This window comes from Lycium ferocissimum, chromosome 7 (assembly GCF_029784015.1).
Source record: "Lycium ferocissimum isolate CSIRO_LF1 chromosome 7, AGI_CSIRO_Lferr_CH_V1, whole genome shotgun sequence".
Classification (NCBI taxonomy): Eukaryota; Viridiplantae; Streptophyta; class Magnoliopsida; order Solanales; family Solanaceae; genus Lycium; species Lycium ferocissimum.
Genome location: NC_081348.1, coordinates 25,333,921 through 25,357,870, shown reverse-complemented (window position 1 = coordinate 25,357,870; position 23,950 = coordinate 25,333,921). Strand labels below are relative to the sequence as shown.

At 34.9% G+C, this 23,950-nt stretch overlaps 4 protein-coding genes across 4 annotated transcripts; 3 read left to right on the top strand and 1 right to left on the bottom strand.

The window, feature by feature from the left end:
• Positions 1–225: 225 nt before the first annotated feature.
• LOC132062055 (tropinone reductase homolog) lies at positions 226–2,060 on the top strand. The gene is made up of 4 exons (XM_059454706.1): positions 226–250; positions 438–590; positions 814–878; positions 1,896–2,060. The coding sequence occupies exons 1-4, from the start codon at positions 226–228 to the stop codon at positions 2,058–2,060; spliced, it is 408 nt and encodes a 135-aa protein (XP_059310689.1).
• A 1,752-nt stretch (positions 2,061–3,812) lies between these two features.
• LOC132064011 ((S)-8-oxocitronellyl enol synthase CYC2-like) lies at positions 3,813–5,458 on the top strand. The gene is made up of 2 exons (XM_059456861.1): positions 3,813–3,944; positions 4,042–5,458. Exons 1-2 carry the CDS (start codon positions 3,906–3,908, stop codon positions 5,194–5,196), a joined length of 1,194 nt encoding a protein of 397 aa, XP_059312844.1. The 5' UTR covers positions 3,813–3,905; the 3' UTR covers positions 5,197–5,458.
• An 18-nt stretch (positions 5,459–5,476) lies between these two features.
• On the top strand, positions 5,477–13,526 carry LOC132062054 (tropinone reductase homolog). The gene is made up of 5 exons (XM_059454705.1): positions 5,477–5,496; positions 6,354–6,561; positions 9,624–9,840; positions 10,705–10,817; positions 13,240–13,526. The coding sequence occupies exons 1-5, from the start codon at positions 5,477–5,479 to the stop codon at positions 13,417–13,419; spliced, it is 738 nt and encodes a 245-aa protein (XP_059310688.1). The 3' UTR covers positions 13,420–13,526.
• A 5,038-nt stretch (positions 13,527–18,564) lies between these two features.
• On the bottom strand, positions 18,565–23,714 carry LOC132064010 (probable methyltransferase PMT15). Its single transcript, XM_059456860.1, has 6 exons — positions 22,775–23,714; positions 20,348–20,558; positions 19,947–20,244; positions 19,189–19,581; positions 19,034–19,111; positions 18,565–18,956 (listed from the first exon to the last, which is right to left on the bottom strand). The coding sequence occupies exons 1-6, from the start codon at positions 23,450–23,452 to the stop codon at positions 18,725–18,727; spliced, it is 1,890 nt and encodes a 629-aa protein (XP_059312843.1). The 5' UTR covers positions 23,453–23,714; the 3' UTR covers positions 18,565–18,724.
• Positions 23,715–23,950: the final 236 nt, after the last annotated feature.

Sequence of the window (23,950 nt, the reverse complement as noted above, 5' to 3'; positions counted from 1 at the left end):
CAAAAAAAAAAAAATGTATTACTAATCCCTACATTATTAGTCCTTGCGTTATTAATCCATGTATAACTTGTCTTTGAACCAAACGACCCCTTAAGGCCTTCCTAAATTTGATGCGTTTTATTTAGATCTTCTTTAAACTATATATGGTCCTAAGGCTGACACGTGTCACTCCGTCTAAATTAGGTGTAAATCAGCACCAAAGTATAATGGTAAGGGCACAATTACATGAAAAGTATAACGAAGGATGCGAGTAAACAATATTTGAAAGTTCAATGGTATTTTTGACCCTTTTCCGTTTAATTAGCTTATAAGTGATTTGATTGTATAATTTCTTTTTTTGCAATGTTATGTACATAGGAGTTAAAACTTCTAACAGTTTAAGTTCAAATTAGAAGGTTAAATGATTGTATGTCTATTCATGTTAATTTGTTGATCAGGTGCAATCAACCAAGTGACAAGGAGCCTGGCCTGTGAGTGGGCCAAGGACAATATTCGCGTTAATGCTGTTGCGCCATGGATCATCAATACTCCCATGATTGAAGCAGCCTGCATAAGAAGCAGAATTCTTTTTTTTGAAATGTTCGGTGCAAGTTAATGTACATATAGAGAGATTCCAATATCTACCGCTAACTGACATATAAATCAAAGGAATTCCCAAGAAAACAAAGACAAATACATAATTAATGTTTTGTGATCTTTATTTAATAACCAAAAAGGAGGACTAATTAATGGTCATACATATTATTAAGAAAAAAAAAAATCAAATACCATACAAGAAGTTTTTGAAACCCTTGTTATATTTATTGTTATCAGATATTGGGTTGCAGCAAGTCCCTAGTCGCAAGGAAAACACAGAAAGCTTAATTGTGTTGAAAATAGTAAACTTAAATATTTAAGTGTCTAGATTCAAATGACTTTTAGTATACCTAGGTGCATGGATTTTATGTTATCTAAGTTCATTTTGTTTTATATTATCTAGGTGCATTGTTATGTTTTCAAGGAGATTATGTTCGTGATGTGTGTGAAAGCATTTACTAGTATGAGTCTAGAATTACCCTTTAGCAGCTATATAAACCCTCTTTGTAATGTTATTATGTAAGAGTGGAGTTTTATAATGATATGAAGTGAGAATAATGTCTCTCTCCCTCTTCCATCCTCTTTGTGACCTATGATATTATCAAGGGCCCGCCTTATATTTTCAACAAGTGGTATCAGAGCGTTGGTTCGATCCTGGAAGGTGTAAAGGTGAAATTTTGGCAATCTCCATTGAAGGTGTGTCTCCAGGTTTGATGACCTGTTGAGAGGCCGGCTATTTGCAAAAGAAGAGTGAATTCTTCGAGTTTGTGAAGAGAAGAACAACCCGTTGAAAAGGTGTGAGTCTTGAAGGACTTCACAAGTTAGGAAGATAAGACAAGAGAAGTCTTCCGTGAGTTTGTATTTGCTAGAGCCAAAAGTTAGAAGATGATGGAGAATGAAATGCCAATAGATGTGGATGCTTATACAAAGAGGATGTTGAAAATGAAGTTGAAATTGTCAAGAACATTGAAGAATAAGAAAAGACATTTAAGTTTAAGAGGGGATGTTGAAAATAGTAAACTTAAATGTTTAAGTGTCTAGATTCAAATGACTTTTAGTATATCTAGGTGCATGAATTTTATGTTATCTAAGTTCATTGTCTTTTATATTATCTAGGTGCATTGTTATGTTTTCAAGGAGATTATGTTCATGATGTGTGTGAAAGCATTTACTAGTATGAGTCTAGAATTACCCTTTAGCACCTATATAAACCCTCTTTGTAATGTTATTATGTAAGAGTGGAGTTTTATAATGATATGAAGTGAGCATAATGTCTCTCTCCCTCTTCCATCCTCTTTGTGCCCTATGATATTATCAAGGCCCGCTTATATTTTCAACAAATTGGTCGGGCACCTATGAAGCAAGCAGGAGAGACGAGTAAAGTTTCATCGCTGGTGATATATCTATGCCTTACCACAGCTTCATGTATCACTGGCCAAATTATCTGCGTTGATGGTGCATTCACAGTCAATGGCTTCGTGTAATTGTAATACTCGTAAGAATACAGGTACTTTATGCTTTTCTAGACATTTGATGAATGGTGGAGCTTAAATTAGAGCATTTTAGAGCCCCTTTTGGGTTAGTTGATTAAAGATAGATGGTAAGTATTAAGTGTTGTAAAACACTTTTAAGTGTTGAAACTGATGTGATGAATAAGAACTTACGTGTTTGAACAAAAGTGTTGAATTAATAATAAGCAGTTAGTGTGTTTGATAGCAAAAATGCCGATAAATACTTCTTATATCTAAATGACTGAATTTCTTGAAGTCACATTTTTTCTTATATTGACCAACCAGTTCTATTCATTAGAGCCTGAGTTGGGATGTATTGATAATAACTGGATACAAACTAGCGGAAAGGAATTATACGCTGTTAAGAAATTCGAATGCACACGCCCATTCTTTTACAATTGTTGATGCAGCATCCAAATTATCAAGGGTAATCTAAACAGCAATAGTTGCGATTCAATTTCTAAGTACTACACTGGAAAAAAAGTGTATGCTCTGTGTGCTAAAGAACTGAAGTATAATTCTATATTGAAGCCTTAAGATAAACCAGTTGGAGCCTTATAGCAGGTTTTTGATGCAGAGTCACAAAGCCTAGAACAAGCTTGATGTACCATAAGGGTAATATAGAAGTTAATAAGCTACTTAAAAAATTTATAAAAGTAGAAAAAAGTGAGAAGAATGAAGATCATATTGGCCCAAGGGTTTCACATTCATCTCTTTGAGTTTTTTTTTTTTTTTTTTTTGAAATTCATCTCTTTGAGTTAACAAACTCGAGTTTAAATTTTAATCAAGTAAAAGAATAGTAATCCTGTGTTTAATTTCGCTTTGCAGACTCCGGATGATTACAAAAAAGAGGACTAGGAAGGTTAAAGATTTGGTTGACCAAAACTGTGTGAAGATTCAAACTCGTATGTAAATAAAATAAGATTTTGGATCGTAGGCATGATCTAAGGACGACTTGGAATAAATAAAGATCTCAAGTGTTACAATAATGGAACATTGTAATGCATTACTTTTTTTTTTTTTTTAACTGTTTATTTTTACCAATATATTACCTTTGAGGTCTTAAGCTATTAGCAGAAAGTGATCTGTTGTTGGGTAAACGAGCTTTATGTATTATTGTAGAAGCACATGCATATACCTTGTCGCTGGATACATTATACCTTGGTACAATAAATTGTGTTATTGGGTTGGGGCGCAACTTGAATAGTTAACTCATTTGGGGTGAATCATGAATGGATAGATCAGTGAACACGACAGGAGTATTAATTCTTAAGTCCAATCAACGAAATATCAAAGGATTAATATTAAATTTCAACTTCCTTTTTTAATAAATGGTGAATGCAGAATATGTTTGCATCACAGCCTACAAATCATAGTTGTCACTCTGTGCAATTGTACTAGAAAATGTTTAGACATCAAAGTCAACCAATTCGACATTGTGAGGTAGGTTTGATCAACATATGAAGTTTAATACTATCTAAAATATTAAAAAGGGAGAACTACATGTCATGTGGAGCGGGTTTGACAGAATCCGTCATACTGTATTCTTCTACAAAGAAATTCACCTGATAAGTATAAATAATTTACTAGAACCCAGTTATATACTTTTTCTAAAATCTAGAACCCATAAACTCAAACTTACTCTGCCTCCACTTGTCATAAAAAATAGTTTGATGTATCATTGACCCTTTTTCTGCACTATATAATAGGCCGCTTCGTGTTTACTCCATTTGGAAGTGGTAGTTCTAAAAAAGTGATTCAAATTTATACAACAGGACCTTACAAGTTGATATTTTGCCTATCAGCACACTTAGCAGAATGAACTGGTGGTGGTCAAGATCTGTCAATACGCCACAGGTAAGAACAAATTGACCAGCTAATATCAGAAAAAAACTCCATTTTCCAACTTCTCTAATTTCCATCTGCTATAATAATTAGTGTTTAAATTTTCTAGATCAAATATTCACAAGTTGAGTACTGTGTAACACATCAAAGCTACCAAAATGTTGGCCTGATTATTGGAGTCACTGGTGTAGTTGGCAACAGCTTGGCCGAAACACTCTCATCCACTGACACCCCAGGCGGTCCATGGAAGGTATATGGTGTATCGCGACGGGGTCCACTAGTCTGCAATACTGCTAAAGTCATATATATTCAGTGCGACGTCTCCTTAGCAACTGACACACAAGCCAAGTTATCGACCCTGGAAGATGTGACACACATCTTCTGGGTGACTTCAGCTTTTGACCTTTCCTCAGCCAAATGTTGCGAAATAAATGGAGCCATGATTTGCAATGTCCTCCGTGCTGTCATCCCAAATGCACCCAATTTACGCCACATCTGTCTCCAGACGGGCGCAATGCATTATATGGCTGTACACAGATCAATTGATGGGAAACTTCGTGTTATCTCCCACGATCCACCTTTCACTGAAGACATGGATAGATTGGAAAACATTCACAACTTTTATTACGCGTTAGAAGATGTACTACTCGATGAGGTCTCTAGAAAAAAAAGCATAACATGGTCCGTCCACAGGCCTGATACAATTTTCGGGTTTTCACCACATAGCACATTGAACATTGTTGGAACACTTTGCGTGTATGCAACAATATGCAAATACGAAAACATTCCGCTGAAATTTCCAGGAACGAAAGCCGTTTGGGATAGTTACTCTAACGCATCAGATGCAAATTTGGTGGCAGAGCATCAAATTTGGGCAGCACTTTGTCAACAGGGGAAAAACAAAGCATTTAACATTACCAACGGCGATGTGTTCAAATGGAAGCATTTGTGGAAGGTGTTGGCAAAAAAGATCGGAGTAGAATATGTGGGATTCGATGAGGCCAAGAAGATTATTTCATTGTCTGAAATGATGAAGGACAAGGGGCCTGTGTGGGATAAGATTGTGAGAGACAATAACTTGATTTCCACAACGTTGGAACAAGTTGGCTTGTGGGGATTTGCAGATATGTTACTGGCTGGAGGGACTAGTAGGTTGAGCAGCATAAATCGCAGCAAAGAGAATGGTTTCATTGGCTTCAGGGATTCCACCAATTCCTTCATTTACTGGATACAGAAGGCAAAAGATAATAGATTAATTCCATGAACTTTGTACTTTTACTTTATTATTTAATAAAGTTTCGCACACCAGCAGTGTAAAGATTCTTTACACTTAACGTGTTAATATAATAGGTCCCTTCCCTTATTTTCTCGGTTACTAGTTCATATTTCAATAAACAAATACTCACAATGATCAAATGATGTGATAGTGTATTTGAATTATACTCTCTTAGTTTGTTTAGAAGAGAGTTCCTTTATGGAACATATCTCCCTCAGCGTTAGGCTATTTTTGAAATCTTACATTGCTGATCTAACTCATGTAAAGAATGACATCTGTGCATTCTCAGTAGGAACTTTTGTAAATCCCCCTTCATATTCAATAAAATGTCTATGCCCTAAGGTGTAGGACTGGAAAATTGATATAAAAGAAAAAGTTTGTTAATTTATTAAGTGCTTAAAGATGCTGGACTAAATTCAATGAAATACTAGCAGGGACGAATTGAAAGACGAAATTAGAGTTTATGTGTCATGTTCATTTCCCCTTTATGTCAAACCCTCTCCCATTTTAGGCGGAGAGGTTTGATATCCATGAGTACAATTCAAAAAAATTAGAACCCCAAAAAATAGCCCTTATATACTACTCTCAATACAATATTAATATGGGTTACTATTTGGCTTTTTGATATTAGTGATTTCGCAATCGTAAAAAGAGGGTAGAGAAGATACCGAATAAAGTTTACAAGACAACGCTTGCCTAATCTAAGGGAAATAATTGAGCAGTGCAAACATTTACAAGCTCAAGGTTTGAAAGTTGGCTCAGGCCTCAGGGTGTCACGCAATTAATAAATGTGTTGGCTTAAAAGTTAACAAAAAGAAAACATCGAAGAAATCAAACTTCCAATTTTCAACTCCTCCAATCTGTTGGCTGCGAATTGCCCTTCTTTTGGGGGTGGTCTTTAACTTTTGCCCCTTAAATTTATGGTCTTTAACTTTTGCCCTTTGCCGGAGGGAGCAGACTTTGCCTTGAGGCATATATTTTATTTTATTTACTTTTCAAGGCAAACTTTTAGTTATGTCTTAAGGAAAAGTTAAATCTTATGTAGGCATCTTTTTTTTATCATGCTAAAAATCTTTTCATAAGGCATAACCGAACCGTTAAGCATAACTATCCGTCCGATTCACTCTCGTTTATGTATGTATTAGGCCTGCTATAGTAGAAGAGCTGGGGAGTTTTGGAGCAGAGGTGTATACATGTTCCCGTAGCCAAAATGATTTGGATGAGTGCTTAGACAAATGGAGAAGTAAAGGCTTTAAAGTATCAGGATCTGTATGTGATGTGTCATCAACATCTCAACGACAAAAGCTTATTGAATCCGTCACTAGTCGTTTCAATGGAAAGCTCAATATACTTGTAAGTTCCCCAAGTTATACTCCGTAATAAGGCAAAATACATCAAATGACACTTAAATTATACCCAAAATGTAGAGTTCACACGCAAACTATGCACGCGACTTGCGCTCAACGTCTAAAAAGTGAATTTAATACCACGATATGCATAACCAGTTGCACAAGGGGAGGTGTGTAACACTTGCCGCCACATCAGCGCCACGTCAGCGCCATGCCAGCGCCACGTGGAAATCTTCTAAATTTTGTTATATTCTTTTCCTTTTCTTTTGTTAATTAAATTTATACTAATTAATCCCTAGTTAACTATTAAAATGCTCTAATAATTATCTCTTCTTCATCACTAAACCATCCCACCATTAAACCACCACCATTCTTTAACATGCCACCAACCAAATCCTCCACCCCATTATCATTAACTCCAAACCCAACCATTAATTTCATCACCACCATCAATTTTACTTCACCACCATTAATTTTACTAGCTACCAAACCCAAATCAATGATAATCTTTCAAATTCAATAAAAAAAAAAATGATTACAAGGGAAAAAGTTTGGAAGAAGACAAAACTAATATCAAAAATCCACAAAGAAAACTATCTGTAAAGAATAAAAGAAGAATAGGGAAAATGGGTTAGAAAAATTGGACAATCCAAATCTTAAGCTCACCAGTGGAAAAATAGGGGTATGATGGTGGTTTAGTGGTGGTTCAACAGTAGGTTTATCAGAGAAATGGTGGTGCTACAGTGGCTATGGAAGAAGAAGAAGAGGAAAATGGAGGAAGTCCATTTGAAGGGCAGTTCATGCAATTTCTTCATTGTTTATCAACAATGAAGAAAATTTGATTTATCTAGTCCATTTGAAGGGCAGTTCGTGCAATTTCTTCATTGTTGTTAAAAGTCCATTTGAAGGGCAATTCGTGCAATTTCTTCATTATAGTTACGTATTGTTTTCTAAACTTGGACGAATTTGAGGAGGAATTGGATGATTTGTTCCTCAATTTAATTTTTTCGGTGGGGTGGTGGTGGGTGTTGCTTTGGTAGGGTTGGAGAAATCATTGGGTGGTTTTTGGAGAAGAAGAAATGGGTTATATTTGATTTATTTGTTTGTGAATTTGAAATGAAGGAGGTGGCGTGAAGGTGGAGAAGAAGAGGGAGTGGGGTGTCGTGGAGGTAGACGGCGGCAGTGGGGGGCAGTGGGGAGGGGGGGGGTGGAGGAGAAGAGGAAGATGAAGAAGAGGGGGCGGGGCAGGGTGGGGGTATATTTAGTAAAAAAAAAAAAAAAAAAAAAAAAAAGAAAAAAAAACAGCAAAACGCGCCTATTTTTTAATCATAATTTTTTTTTTGTGCCTCTGACTTACGGGGGTATTAAATTCACTTTTTAGATGTTGAGGTGTGTAATAGGTCGCCTGCATAGTCTGAGTGTGAACTTGACATTTTGGGTATAGTTTAAGTGTCATTTGATGTATTTTGCCCCGTAATAATTATTGTTTGGGGTTTTAAGGTGTGAACGGGAAATGAAAAAAAAATATTTTGAGAAAAAGGTATCTTTTGGATTGCAACTCTTCATCTCATCCTTTCAATGTCTATAAATTTAGAGGTTTTGGGTAGGGTTGGGCATAATATGGTTCAAACCGAAAAAACTGACCGAACCGAACCGAAGTTAATTTCGGTTTCGGTTTTTCGGTTTATTCGATCCGATTCGGTTTAAATTTATAAGATTTCAACAATTCGGTTCGGTTTTCGGTTTATGCAAAATTTAATTCGGTTAAACCGAAAAATCGAATTTTAACAAGCCACTTTTTTCTTGAAACATATATTATATATTCCTCATACAATTCCTTGTAGATTTTTAATAAATTTCCTCAACAATGTATCTTAGAACACCCATTAGCATCTTTTCTTGTGACAATGGGTGTTATCCTAGTAATATTAACATTGCAAATTGTGAATAAAAAACTCCTCTTAGTTAGTGGTAGGAAGATCTGATACAACAAAGTTTGACAAGTAGGAACAACTTATAATCTCCATTCCCTCTGTCATTTCTCTTGGATTGTACAGAAGATGTTGGCTGATAAACAAGAAATACTAGTAATAGAGGACTTAAGTGAAATGTGGGGAAAAGTTCTGCCACTGTATTAATTTGTATTTTGGCTAATGAAGTGATTATTATGCAGCCAACACTTTTACTATCTCACACCGAGCTCTATTAGGATTTTTACGGAATGATGAAGTATCAGCTTGATGCTTAACTATGTCATCCATATCTAAACCGAAGAAATCGAACCGAAATTGCAAAAACTGAATTGAACCAAAGTTATTTAAGTTCGATTTCGGTTCCCATTTTTTACAAATCGAAAACCGAAAAATCGAACCGAATTTGTGAAACCGAACCTAACCGACCGAACGCCCAACCCTAGTTTTGGGTGGCTCAGTTGATTGAGCATAGAACTTTCATAATGGAGGTCTCAGGTTCGAAACCCCCTGCCTACGACAGCAGGGGAATTTGCCTTATTGGTCGAGTTCGTCGCACAGGGCTTGCCTAGTGCGGGTTGTCTCTCCTGTGTGGTTTGTTGACTATTGCACCGGAGCGAGGTTTGCCCTGTGCGCACCCAAAGGGTGGCGGTTGCGGGTTCCCTTGTAATAAAAAAAAAATTGAGGTTTTGCCTCAGATTTTAGACACCGAAATCTGAATTTATTCTCCCCTCTAAACTGTTCTGATCTGCATTTATTTTCAAAACAAAAATATAGTAGAGTCGAGTGATTTGCTCCGTTTTGTTGAGTTCGCCGAAGTTATGAAATTTGAATTGTCGCTATTGCAGAATAATTTATTCCGTTCTATCCTGGAAGGAATAATCTGAAACCTTAGACAACACTGAGGAGATTAAATTCCTTAAGAACACATAAGAAAATTGCTGCTTGGAATATTTTTTCGTTTTCTTCTAACATTTCTTATCCGTTGTCCTGGTTATAAACACAGAATACTAACACTTATATATGCCTGTATAGATTTCATGTCCAACTATTTTCAGAAAATTAAAGGACTACCAGTCATTACCTTTTGTTACAGGTATACAATGCAGGTACAACAATACCAAAAGAAGCCACAAATGTAACTGCCGAAGATTATTCAATCATAATGGGTACCAATTTTGAGGCTTCGTACAACCTGTGTCAACTTGCTCACCCCTTGTTAAAGGCTTCTGGAAATGCAAGCATAATCTTTAATTCTTCTGTTGCTGGGGTGATTGCAATACCCCTCTCATCTATCTATGCCGCATCTAAAGGTAATTCTTAATTATCTGATAATTGGGATTTGAGTTATTTAAATATCTTTTACAGTAGTATTAGTTTCGTTCAACTGATTATACATACCAGATCAGTTTTCACTTTTATCAGGTTAATTATCGATTAGTGCTCATCATAGAAAGTTACCTTTATTAATTAATTAGCTTATAAGTAATCCGATTATGTAAATATTGAACTTAAACTACTACTCCAATTTAAGTTGTACTCCCTCCAGTTCAAAATAAGTGTCCACTTAACCTTTATCACAACCCTTAAAAAAATACTAGCTCCTAGAAAAAAAGTAGGTGTTTTAATTAAACTATTCTTAATTAAAATTTGCATATGACTATTAACTTGGCACACTAGCATCTGGTCACGTGTATCACTTAATAAGGACAAATTTGGAAAAATAAAATTAACTTCTTCTTAATTATTTGATTGGACACTTATTTTGAACCAAAATAAAATGGCTGAGTGGACATTTATTATGAACCAGAGAGATTACTCCCTCTATCCATTTTTACTTCCTACATTGACTTGGCACACCCTTAAGGAGCCACAAATAGAATGACAATTTTACAATATCACCCCTAATTATAATTATTAAGTCATCTAATGGTTGAAATGAATCCAACATACTTTAAAAGTTGTGCAACCACTAACAATTCCTTGAAATGTTTAACTCAATATTTAATAATAATCATAAAATAGATATAAAATGGTAAATTATCTCTTAATTTTTCAAACTAGATAAGTAAAAGTGAACATCTATTTTTAGTATACTCGACAAGTAAAATGGATGGAGGGAGTAATATTTAATTAGAAGGCCAAATGATTGTAAATGTGTTTAATTTTTTGATCAGGTGCAATCAACCAAGTGACAAAAAGCTTGGCTTGTGAGTGGGCGAAGGACAATATTCGCGTTAATGCTGTTGCGCCATGGATCATCAATACTTCTATCATTGAAGTAGCATGCGTAAGAAGAAAAAGTTTTGTTTTTTTAAATTTTCAATTAATTTCATATGAGTACTATAACAACATTGTTAATATATTGATTTGAAAAAGAAATTTTAAAAAATTCAAACTGTTCATTGCAAAGTTTTATGTATATATAAGATGGACTGAGAGAGAGAGAGTCTAATATCTACTACTTCTAATTAATTAGCATATCAACCATAAAAATTTCCGAAGAAAACAAAGACAAATAATAATTCATGTTTTGTAAATGCTTATTAATTTCTTGTCTGAATAAATTCTGCTCCACCCCCCAACCTTTACTAGTTGAGCAATAATACTCTTCTACTTTTTGAATGAGAACGATAATTCCCTTAAATAACATTTTACAATGAACTTTAATTATTAATACAGAAAACAATATTGCTGCCATTTTCTTTTTGCTCAAAGGTTCCTTAAATAAGGCATATGATGTTACCTACTTATCCTGAAGCGTCTAATGGTGAAACAATGATATGTGACAATATTATAAAAACTACAAAGATTAAATTGATATAACATGCACTATTATATTTATGTTTGCTAGGCACTGTTATATATGGTGAAACAATATGTTTATAATTCCCCCCTTAATGTATTGAATTTCTTTGTGGATGTCACACCACCATTTATGCTTATGTTCAGAGATGAACATTAAATAACATAACAACGTTTGTTCATCATCATTTCTATTTTATCTTGTAATTAAGTTGTTATCACGTACGTTTCACTAATTCCGGCAGAATTTTTAAGATAAGAGATTAATGTCATATACTTTGTTTATTGAATTGAACCTTAAGTAAAAGAAAAGAAAATTAGCAATATTTTTTTTGTAGTATAAAATTCTAAAACTCACCGGAAAATATTGTTCAAAGAGTTATCGTTTTTATTCAAAGGCGAAGCTATATTGCTTCCCAATCATTAAAGGTTAAGGGGGTAGTGAAATTTTACTCGTTCTTCTTTCTCTATTTTTGAAAGCTTACATAGAAATCCTACTTACTCTAGAATGGGGGCTGTCCCATTACAAGTAGGTGTAGGAAGGTAGCTCTTCACTGACCTGTAACTTCATTTTGCATTCAATACAAGACATCCACTCTCAATAGAGTTGGGTGGTTGATTTTAAAAAAAAAAAAAAAAAGTGAAATTTTACTCGTCATATTATGACAAACAAAAATGACAAATACCATAAAAGAAGTTTTCAACAAAATTATATTAGACTATTGTAAATGCTCCCTGAGGTTTAGTCTTACTCTTGTTGGAAATATAATGCGGGGCCTTAATAATATCATAGGGCACAAAGAGGATGGAAAAGGGAGAGAGACATTAAGTTCACTTCATTATATATTAAAACTCCACTCTTGCATAATGAGATCACCAAAGGGGTTTATATAGGTGCCTATAGAATATTCTAGACCCACGCCAATTAAATATTTTCACACACACATTTGAACCTAACCACATTGATAACATAAGAGTCACCTAGATAATACAAAAGATCATGCACCTAGGATAACTAAAATACATTTGAATCTAGACAACATTTAAGTTTATTATTTTCAACATCCCCTCTTAAACTTAAATGTCTTTTCATATTTTTCAATCTTTCTTGACAATTTCAACTTCATTTTCAACATCCTCTTTGTATATGCATCCACAACTATAGGTCATTCATTCTCCGTCAGATTCTAACTTTTGGCTGTAGCAAACACAAACTCACGGAAGACTTCTCTTGTCTTCTCTTCCTATCTTGTGAAGTCCTTCAAGACTCACACCTTTTCGACGGGTTGTTCTTCTCTTCACAAACCCGAAGAATTCACTCTTCTTTTGCAAACATTCGGCCTCTCGATAGACCATCAAACTTGGAGACACACCTTCAATGGAGATTGCCAAAATTTCACCTTTACACCTTCCAGAATCGAACCAACGCTCTGATACCACTTGTTGGAAATATAATGCGGGGCCTTAATAATATCATAGGGCACAAAGAGGATGGAAGAGGGAGAGAGACATTAAGTTCAATTCATTATATATTAAAACTCCACTCTTGCATGACAAGATCACCAAAGGGGTTTATATAGGTGCCTATAGAATGTTCTAGACCCACGCCAATTAAATATTTTCACACACACATTTGAACCTAACCACATTGATATCATAAGAGTCACCTAGATAATACAAAAGATCATGCACCTAGGATAACTAAAATACATTTGAATCTAGACAACATTTAAGTTTATTATTTTCAACAACTCTAACTTCAGGTCTCTGTACCTTTCTTTGTTAACGAAATAAAAGGTCCTCGCCTCCTTAAGGTGTAGATTATATATAAAAAAAACACAATTATATTTCTTTTTTATCAACATTAATATCCTTATTGTTGTTACTGTTGTTATTTTGGGTTGCAGCAAGTCCCTAGTCAAAAGGAAAGTATAGAAAACTTAATTGGTCGGACACCAATGAAGCGAGCAGGAGAGCCGAGTGAAGTTTCGACACTGGTGACATATCTATGCCTTCCAACTGCTTCTTATATTACTGGTCAGATTATCTGCGTAGATGGTGGATTCACAGTTAATGGTTTCGTGTAATTGTAATACTCGTAACAATGAACGTATTTTGTATCTTCTTTTATCTATTTTGGAGCACTTTTTAATACTGTAATTGGCATTTTACATTATATATCATATATGGCAACGTTATTTGATACCACATAAAAGAGCGAATTCAATCCTAGAGTCGTTTTCTTTATATTCGAAAAATGCGCGGTGGAAAGTAATGTTATTCGGCTCAGTAAAGTTTTAGCTTTGTCGTTTGGTAGGAGGGTAAGTTATCCCATATAGCTGGGATTGGGTGGGATAAGATGGGATAACTAATCCCACCCTCTATTTCGGATAACTTATCCCACCTTTTATCCCATGTAGATGGGATTAGATGGGATATCAAAGAAGTTATACCACCAACCAAACATAGAATTAATTCCAATCCCATTAGATTAATAATCCAGCCCATCCTATCCCTCCTACCAAACTAACGCGTTCTATGATATTTCTAAACAAACTAACAATGGATGGAAGAACTAACTAACGTGTTCTATGATATTTCCATACACAAGTTTCCGAAAATCATATCTAACTTGAGTAGTTACGCAATCAAACACCTCTTAATTATATATTTCTAAAATGAAATGGAACTTGTGGGAATAGAAAATTGAATTGCCAAACATTAATTTATTAACTGTCAAATCTTTGGACTCAAATCAAGCGTGATAACCTAGTCTTAACTTAGTTTAGTTTATTGTATAAAAATTGAAGTCGATTGCTTGTATCTTAAAACATTCCTTCTAAAAGAACTTTCATAATAAGTATATATATGGATTGGGACTACAACGGTATATCAGGGAAGTTGTAAAGTGGTGTTTGTGTGAATCCTAAAATACATCATTTTTCTTACAGGAATGGAAAACTCGTCGTTCTATTGTAGGTTTGAGAACCCATTATTCTTGTAGGTTTGAGAAATTATTCATTGTAAAATTTAGGAACTATTTGGTATCTATGTAAAGAGGTTGTATATAATTGCTAATTTCTTTGTACTATATTGCTCAGGGGTAGTGGATTTGATCGAACCTCCTTAAATCCTTGTGTTATTTTTTCTTTTTTATTTCTTTTATGTGTGATTGTATAGATTGGGTGTCAATCACGTGAAGAGTAACGTCAACGCTTAAAGAGTAAACCACGTGAATAGCACCCCCTAAGTAGTGTTCTTCGTCGTCCAATTCTTGGATATTCTGTGCTTCATAACTATGTAATGATTCTATCAATATCAGAACTACTTAAATCTACGTGCAACAAAATCAAACCCTATAATCTGTCAGATTGAAAGATCTTATGAATATGAAAGATTGAAATAACAAAGAAATGTAGAACAAGTCAAAGATAGAATTGGATATAGAAATAAGAAAGAATGATAAATAATGAAAAAGAAAGAAGGTTCAAGCTCAGTACCATCCCTAATTGTCGCATCTCCCGGGATCTTTTCTAACACTTTACTTGCCACCACCTTAGGCTTGCTATTCTGGGATGCCAAACTCAAATCTGTAATTTCTTTAATATAACATAAAAAGTCGGTTCCAAAAATAGTTACCCTATATAACAACATTTCATTAATTAAAAAGTTATTTTTGGAACAGACTTTTTATGTTATATTTTACCCTGTCTATAACAATTGCTTATCTATAACAACAGTATCAATCACTATGACGGTACACTCTATGTAAAATTTTCATCTTTATAATAGCCTTACTGAAATATCTATATATTGTATGTATTATTTTAAGATAACCAAAAGGAAATCTAGTACCTCTTCGTCGCAATTTATGTGGCACCCTTTTTCTTTTTGTATGTTTTAAAAAGAATGTCAAATTTCTGTAATTAGAAACAACTTAACTTTAAAATTTCCCTTTTACCCTTAATGAAATGATTTATTGCTAGACAAATGTCTTAAGATATATTTAGATCACAAATTTTAAAAGTATTCTTTTTTTTCTTAAACTTTGTGTCTAGCCATAGGGTAGGGGTGGACGTTCGGGCCATCGGATTGAATATGAAATTTTCGGTTTGGATATTCGGTTCTCGGATTGAAGAAATTACAATCCAAATCCAATCCAAATAAGTTCGGATTGGATTGGATATTTTAAGTTCGGTTTCGGATTATTCGGTTTGGATATTTCGGAAAACTTAGTAGGAACGAAATTCATGTATTAGTTCCACAGAGGTAAATCTAAATCTTAATTGCTCGGTAAAAAAAGCCTTCCAGTTCAAATTAGGATTAACAAATCCAAGTCATGTCCAGCATAGTAAATCCATACCAAATAAAAACATTCTGGAAAAGTGGAAATGAACAAAATAAAATCTAAGTAGTCATCTGGAAAAATAACAAAGAACTCTGTCGTGGGTGACACTAACGTGAGACTTTTGAGACTTGAGAAGTAACAAAACCCTATATTATATTTGATTTAGTAGAGAATTGTATATTGGATTTAATATTTTAATAGGTAGGGCCTTAGATACTAATCTATAGGACCTTTAGAAACTAGACTTATTAGTACTGGGCACATATGATATAGGTGGGTGTAGATAAAAGGTATAAAAAATTCGAATTTTTGGATATCCAAAAATCCATACTACTAAATCCATATCCAATCCGAAATCCATAAATTTTAAAAATAAAATCCGAAGTCCAATCCATAGTCCAAATTTCCAAACCAAATATTTAAAAAGTTCGGATTTCGGTTTGAATTTCGGGTTGGCCCAAACTATGCCCACCCCTATCATAGGGTGCCACATAATTAAATTGGAACGAAGAGAGTATTAGTTACTCCTATTTTATTGGAAAGTAAAAACTTAAAAGATAAACTCAAATAATGAATTAACAAATATTTAATGTGCAGCTATGTACCCAAGATTCCATCACATTTAGGTCATTAGATGTGCCCTCCAATATTGTTGTGTCTCACAAGCAAATTAATGCCACATATTCTTGTATTAGTTTGATTAAAAATTAAGAACTATATCCCTCTAAAATTAGTGCTTGATACTTCAATTTGATCAACTAAATTTATATAGTTGACAATTCATAGACACCACATGCAGTAAGTGGATCGAATATGCTTACACCCGTAGTTCTTTAATCTGTACGACGACTTTCCCTAATTGAATGATACGAAGACTTGTTCAATGAACTCGTCTTTTAATATCAACTAGCGATCAATGGACTATGAACATGTTGCTCCCTCCATCACAAAATACTTATCACAGTTTGCTTCTCGAGATTACTCAAATTAATTATGCTTACGAACATTTCACATTTATCAGAATCCTAGAAACAATGTTGGAGGAATATATGAGGAAGAATGAAATCGGGATGGGGGTTAACAATCAGGAAATCGGGTTTAATAATATAGGTGGTCGGATCAATACATATGAGTTGGTTAATTTAATTCACATTTTAACATATGGACCAAATATACACCGTCATATGCATTTTTTTCTATAAAGCCTCATCTGATCAACTAGTCAACCATTAGTTTTAGGGACATTTTTAGATCAGAAAAATAACACAGAGGGTAGTTTTTGTCCAATAGATGGAAGGAGGGTATTTTAAAGCCAAATTCAATAAGTTAGGAGCATTTTTAAGCCTAAAAATAACTTTGAGGCTGTTTTGATCCAATAGGTGAAAGAGGATATATTTTTAGCCAAATTCAATAGGTTAGGTGTGGAGAAGTTTGAAAAGGAGGCTGCCCCATTATGAAACTTTGCCATATATTTGATCTTCAACTGGTTTTTAGGTGCTCTTGTTGTGTTAAACTGTTAATGGCTTAATGGATGCCAATAGTGAACTAGCCACCAAAACTCCGAGTAACAATATTGGGGCCTCTGGGGCTTGATTTCAAAGTCAAAACTATTATGACAAAAATATCCAAAAACAGGTAGCACTTGGCTTAAAGCCTTAACCTTATGATGACCAAAGATCGTTTTGATCATGATGACTCCACAAAATAACCCTTTACTCACCAAGGTATCCCACAATTGTGTACCGCCTCCGGATATTGAGGGTTTCACCAATCCATCATTTCTAGAGACAGCTCTGCCACTGTTGGCTACTCATCTGATTGCAAAATCTGTACTAGAATCTGATTACAAGATCATTTACATATGTAGGGAACACAAAACACCTTTGTTTCTTGCAAAGGCTTAAAGAAAGCGCTGAGGCATTTAAAGCAGAGGATGCATTTTTTTCGGAAAGGAGAAATCGGAGATTGAAGAATCTTTTGACTAAGGATATGGCAAAATCAATTGACAGAATAATGCACCAGAAATTTCAAGCTTTTGGCTTGACATGGACCCCTGTTTCAGCACAGCACAATGCAAAGGATTATGGGAGTAATGAATTTTACAAGACTGCTTTTGGTTTTTTCTCATATCTGTCTTTCTTCTTTGCCTCTCTTGTGCCATTTCATTGGTGATTGTATTTAAATAAACTGGTTATGTTGGACGTCCCAATTTCGTTATCAAAAATTTCATTTGACGCCAGTTCTTTTTCAAGAAATTACGAGATATCATTATGCTATTCAGTCATCAACTGATATGAATGCTCCAATTGATGCTATTCAGTCATCAAGCTGCTGGGTTACCACTTGCAAGTGGACTGGATATTCCCACTATAGCTATTCTAGTTCTTCAAAGGGCCAAAGTTACTTGCCTAATTGAAGCTTTAGATGCCAAGGGTCTTTTTCAACAGCTACCAAGACATGCCAAGGGTCCTTTTCGGCTCGACAAGTGACAACTATCTAGCATCAGGATTAGTGAATTTTTTGTAAGCTAATTGTGGAAGGAAGTTGTAATTGCATAGGGACTTTCTTCCAGTTAGATGGAGGATAGTGCTGTTTGTTCTATCTGATAGACCATGAACTGGACAAGTCCAAAGGAGAAAAGGATAAAACAGAAGTTCAAAATCTCCACCACCAAGCCCATAAGTTGAGATAAAATAGATTCAAAAGGATTTGGAAGCGCTGATCATCATGAAATCAAAGTTTCATAAAATCAAGAAAATTGACTCTCCCCTTGCCCACTCTGGCTAATACTACAAGAAAACCAAAGGACCAATTAGCTTATGGCAAATTGCCAATACCTGTTAGCTTATGGTAAATTGCACAAGAGTGATTCGACACCAAATAGTAAAAGAATAATCTCAGGGGAAAACCTCAATATCAACTTGTTTATTTTGAAGCCAAAAAGATAGAGAGGTTAATGAAAAATCATAAGCGCCTATAGAACAAGCAAAAATTTATCAACAGAGGAAGTAAAGAATTGGCCGGATTGTAAGACTATAGAAGACTCATTGTTTATCTTGATCAGGTACTGGTGCTGTCCAATACTGCTTAGTAGCAATTAGAAGCTTTTCTCTAACATGAGGACCGCCTTCGTGATCAACCATCCTGCTATCCCATTGTAGTCCATCCACTATGCTCTTCACATTAACCAAAATATCCACGTCGTCTCGGAATATCACACTCCCTTGCGGCCTTAATACTCTGTCCATTTCCAATAATATATCTTCCATTTCACATCTGCAATACATAAAAGTAGGTAAATCAGCGATCAAGCAAGCATGCAACATTCGATGAACCTTCCAACAGTTAATTACCTGTCCTGGTAGAGGGTGAAAACAGAATCAGCATGTATGAAGTCATAAGTTCTTGGATACGTAGACATTGCCTCGCACCTGAACAAAAAAGAGCACCATCAGTAACAAGTAGGAAATAGCAAAGGCAAACTTTACATAGGAGCAGTAAGCTTTACCAGCTTTGGTATGTCCCTATCAAACCACGTTCATAGACAACTCCAAGGGTATTGACTTCAGCCTCGATGGGGACAACGTTCATGACCCAAACTGGATCATCAACAAGTGCAGCTGCAAATCCTCCCAGCCAAGCATTCATGTCTAGAATGTTACGGTATCTTCCTCGCTCTGCTAATTGACTGTCCAAGGCCTTGTAGTGGGCGACTCTCTTTTTCCACAATTCAGTATCTTTTGAGAAGCTCTCTGCAGTAACTCCCTCTATACTAGCACTAGCAATCCTAGGAGGGACCGCAGTCAATCTTTCTGGCCAATTTACCAGTGGCCCTCCAGCGATATCTCTAACATTGGACACTTCAGGAAGGGGATTTAAACAAGCATCAATCTTGGTGTACCTGGAAGATAGAAGAGCACTCGGATAAGTACATAACAGAATACTAATGTAATTCTGAACTTCATCTACGAGGCATAGTTTTAACTTCACTGAAGACACTTTTTCATCAGGTATGTAACTTCCTACACTAAGCTCGTCAAATAGTTTGCTAATGCTGACAAAAGTGTGGGATATTGTAAAACAGTTTCAATAATAATTAATATGACAAAAAAGTGTGGAATAACTAAACTAGTTCCAGTGTTTAGTTCCAATCTCATATGTGAAAGAACGTGTCATGTGCTGCAAGAATGTGGACACAGAAGCAACAAGGATGTCTTCTGAGGTCTAACCGGTTGAATTATAATCATTCAAGAAATAGAACATTACCATGCTTTGTCAGGATCTTGTTCCTGGCAAAAGGGTGGCTTCCTGAAGACCTTTCGGTTAATTTTGCAATGCATATGATTAGTAGGCTTCTGCCAAATTGCTAGGTCACCTTTCTGAGTTAATTTCTTCCAGCATAGGCTTCTTGCAACACTCTCAATTTGATCTTGCTCTGCTTTCAAATCGTTTGCTGTTCTGTTCCAGCCCCTCCAATGACCTTCCCAGTTAATAGGTGGTCCAGAAAGAATCCAGTATCCACCAGGACGTAAAATTCGATCAACCTCAATTAAATATAGCCCATCTGCTCAACATCAAAGGGATAAAAAGTAAAATACTAATTAAAAAGATATATCTTCAAACATAAAGAATGAGTAAAAAGAGCAAAGGTATGTCATTTAGATTACCATATCTTCCCCAAGGGATGAGACAGCGAGAACAATGTGCCATATCGAATGCTCTTGCAGGGTAAGGTAGTCTGTTAGTAGCTAATATGCCAATCACTGCTGGAACTCCTCGCTCGAGGGCAAATTGAACTTGAGCTTCATGTGTGTCTTTGGGTGCAAATGAAATTGGAAGGATGTCTCTGGACAGCAAGTAAGCACCCCAACTTGCAACCTGAAGTTGTGTATGGTAAAATTAGCCTCACATGGTGAAGGAAAAGAAACCAACAGTTAGACATGATAGACAAAACAAAGAAACTCCCCTAGTTGGAAGTTTGGAATGCGGGTGCGGCCGCACTACTGGACTAGGGATACAATCAGTCGCAGAGTCAAAAATTTCACTAAGAGAGTTTAAAATATAAAGAAGTAGATTCAACATCTACTATATATTACATTTACATAAAAAATTATTTTGGTCTTTGTATATACAATACAATTTTCCGACAAAGTATGAACTCCCCTACACCTCCTAGCTCCGTCTCTGATTATAGTGATACTCTCCATGAATTAACTTATGAATCTCCTAATTATAGGGACAATAGACGTTACGTTTCATGAGCATGGACTTCCCAGTAATGCAAATTCAGAGAATTCAGTTCAGCCTTCCCATTAAAGACTTAAGTTCTTTGTTGCCCACTTTTACTGAATTAGTTAGTTGGCATCCATATGAGATTGTGTAATGTGTATTCCCAAATAAATAAACACACTCCGCTTGTATAAATTTATGTAACTTTTTTTAATCAACAATATATTTTCTTGTTTCTTTCAATAAAACTGTAATTAAGGCTTGGTCCAAAGAATGTTTGTACCACCCCGAAGAGTGGAAAAATATAATTTAAACTAAAATGCACAATTAATTAATAAGTTTCCATATCTGTTGCATAAAATGTTAAATTCCAGAATATGATTACAGTTAACTATGGAAGCCATAACAACTTTTTCTTTCACTGCAAGTTAATCTTAGAAGTGATTAGTTTATGCTTTTTCTTTTTTGGCAAATCAATAAAACATATTCTTTAAGTGCAAGTGAAGGAAACGCACATGTCGGGTTACAATTAATTGTGGATTCCACTAAGTTCACTAAACCAAACCACCAACTCTTTTTTCTTTTTTCTTTTTTAAATCCAAACTGCCAACTTTTAACAGTAAGGTCAATAATTTCAACGCTAGGAATGAAAATCCCACACGAAATGTACTATAATTTCTAGAAATCATCTTGTTCAACCACCCCCCACCCTCACTTCAACCAACTATCCATTGCTCTCTCATATGATCACTCCACTAATGTAAACTTTTCTTTAGTTAGGAATATAAGAAAGTCAAATGTATGAAATTCATTTCTCTTTTTGTTACTCCCAGTTCCATAATATGTGGTTTTTTAGGCTTTTTAATTTTTTTCAAAATAAGTGGTATTTTAGGATTTCAAAAATATTTTGGGCAGATTTTTCCAAAATTGCTCTTATTTAAATAATCAAAACTCATTAACTACCTCTTTTTTCTGGGCATTTAATTATGTAAGCACAATTTGCTTAGGAGTAATTTAGTAAAAACACTCCTAATTTTTTAGGAATGAACAATTTTTTAAGAGATATGCATGAGCTAAAAGAATCACTTATTATGGAACAGAGGGAGTATTACTTAATTGAAAATACGTAACTTTAGACAACTTCCAACCACGTTGGAAAACCAATTGCCATAAAACTTACCTATTCTATTCGTTTTTCGTTTCTTGATAAGTCAAAGCTTCAAAAAGAAATATGCACTAAACTAGGGACTACTTACCGAAACAGTACCCATGACATCCGATGTGTACTATAGCGTTAAAATCGAATGTGACTTTTCATCCTTTCTTTAATTTGTTTATAAAAGGAAAATGTCAATAACACATTTTTTTCCTGAAAATTTGTATTTGATTGACAAAAAATATTTTACTACTGAGGAAATGTAGTTTTCACCTAAAATTCTCACAATTATAGACATTATTATGAATCACTAATACTAAAAATTTCAACTTCACCAGTGTCAGGTTGCAAGTTAGCGGTCAAAGAAGAATTGTTGTAGGTGACAATCACGTAAAACTAGCAAATTTATAATGACTAGAGTAAAACTAGGAAATTCATAATGACTTGTGTAAAACTAGCAAATTCATAATGACTAGTGTAAAACTAGTCAATTATGATGAATCATGAACTCAAGATTTTCATTAAAACACTATCTCATTTGCTAACATTATTATTACTAACAATTAATGCTTTTCTAGGAGAAAAAAAAATCATCTCTAATCATATACTAAAAAAGATCAAGACGTATTCTCCAAAAATAAGTCATTAGAAGACAAACATACCATAAGAAAATTCCAAAACGAAACATAGAAGTAATATCAAAACGTACCCCACAACCGGTATCAATGGCGGTCCTAATGGAACCATCTTTAAGGTTGATCAATTTTCCAATATCATCAATATAAGCATCAGCGCCACGTGGAAACATGGTCCCACCACCAGGGAACGTAAACCGGTCACCTTTAAACCGGACCCAATTCTGACCGGCTTTCTCAACCGTTAGATGTTTATGTGGAACATTAGCGTACCAAACATTGTCTCTACTTTGAGGCCACCTAAACGGTGGTTTATAACCAAATGGTGCTGGAATTCTACACTTTAACAACTCATTTTTCTCAGGACAATGTCTTTCACGATAAATAAGCATGTTTCTATCGAATTTTAATGATCTTTTTGAGTCTTCACATGGGGTGTATTCGGATAACAAAGGGTTGCATGAAGGGAAGTGTTTTACACGCGCTGATGATGAGAGTGGGGTAAGTGAATCAGCGGTGTGGTGAGCGGTGAAGTCAATGGAAGTTGTGGTTTTGATTGTTGGGTTGCATGATAAGGTGGGCAGGACGGTTGTAGAGGATAATTGACGGGTTGTGATGACGTCACTACCTTTTGGCCAAAGTCCGATGACATAAAAGGTGCAACATAGAACTATGGTGGCAGCTACGTAGTATAGATTAGCTTTCTTGAATTTTGATGTGAGGGTGTGTGACAAGTTGGACCATGTAGCCATTGCCACACACAAACTCAATAAACAGACAAAAAAAAAAAAAATTATGTTGATATGAACTTTTGAGTTTGTATTTATGGAGATAGAAACATAGCTCTCTGTGTGTATGTGATGATGAATGAAATTTCTTGGGAGGTGATTTGAGTTAATGAAGGGAGTGGAGGACGCGCTAACGCGTGAGTAAACTTAATTGAAGAGAGGAGGGAACTGAAGAAGATGGCCAAAAGGAAGGGGGAGTATATTTATGGATGATGGTCTCTTGGCTTGTGCAAGGTAAGAATTTTTTTTATGTAATGAAATTGGAGTTTCGGCTTTTCCTTTTTTAAATACTTTTTCCTAGTTTACAACAAAATGTTACTATTAATGATGTTAGATAAGTAGTATTATAATTTGTACTAGTTATGAAATATTTTGGAGTTTCGGATCTTTCCTTTTTTTAAATGCTTTTTCCCTAGTTTATAATAAAATGTTATTTGATGATCTAATTTTTTTAAAATTTAT

Excerpts from the sequence above, each read along its gene's own strand:
- LOC132062055 (XM_059454706.1), top strand. The coding sequence starts at position 226 with ATGAAAAGTATAACGAAGGATGCGA. Across the intron at positions 591-813 it reads TTTTGAAATGTTCGGTGCAA|ATATTGGGTTGCAGCAAGTC; the intron begins GTTAATGTACAT and ends TATTGTTATCAG. Across the intron at positions 879-1,895 it reads GCTTAATTGTGTTGAAAATA|GCCCGCTTATATTTTCAACA; the intron begins GTAAACTTAAAT and ends GATATTATCAAG.
- LOC132064011 (XM_059456861.1), top strand. The coding sequence starts at position 3,906 with ATGAACTGGTGGTGGTCAAGATCTGTCAATACGCCACAG. Across the intron at positions 3,945-4,041 it reads GATCTGTCAATACGCCACAG|ATCAAATATTCACAAGTTGA; the intron begins GTAAGAACAAAT and ends TAAATTTTCTAG.
- LOC132064010 (XM_059456860.1), bottom strand. The coding sequence starts at position 23,452 with ATGGCTACATGGTCCAACTTGTCACACACCCTCACATCAAAATTCAAG. Across the intron at positions 20,559-22,774 it reads CCATTGATACCGGTTGTGGG|GTTGCAAGTTGGGGTGCTTA; the intron begins GTACGTTTTGAT and ends ACACAACTTCAG. Across the intron at positions 19,112-19,188 it reads ATAGGGACATACCAAAGCTG|GTGCGAGGCAATGTCTACGT; the intron begins GTAAAGCTTACT and ends TTTTTTGTTCAG.
- LOC132062054 (XM_059454705.1), top strand. The coding sequence starts at position 5,477 with ATGACATCTGTGCATTCTCA. Across the intron at positions 6,562-9,623 it reads ATGGAAAGCTCAATATACTT|GTATACAATGCAGGTACAAC; the intron begins GTAAGTTCCCCA and ends CTTTTGTTACAG. Across the intron at positions 10,818-13,239 it reads CTATCATTGAAGTAGCATGC|CAAGTCCCTAGTCAAAAGGA; the intron begins GTAAGAAGAAAA and ends TTTGGGTTGCAG.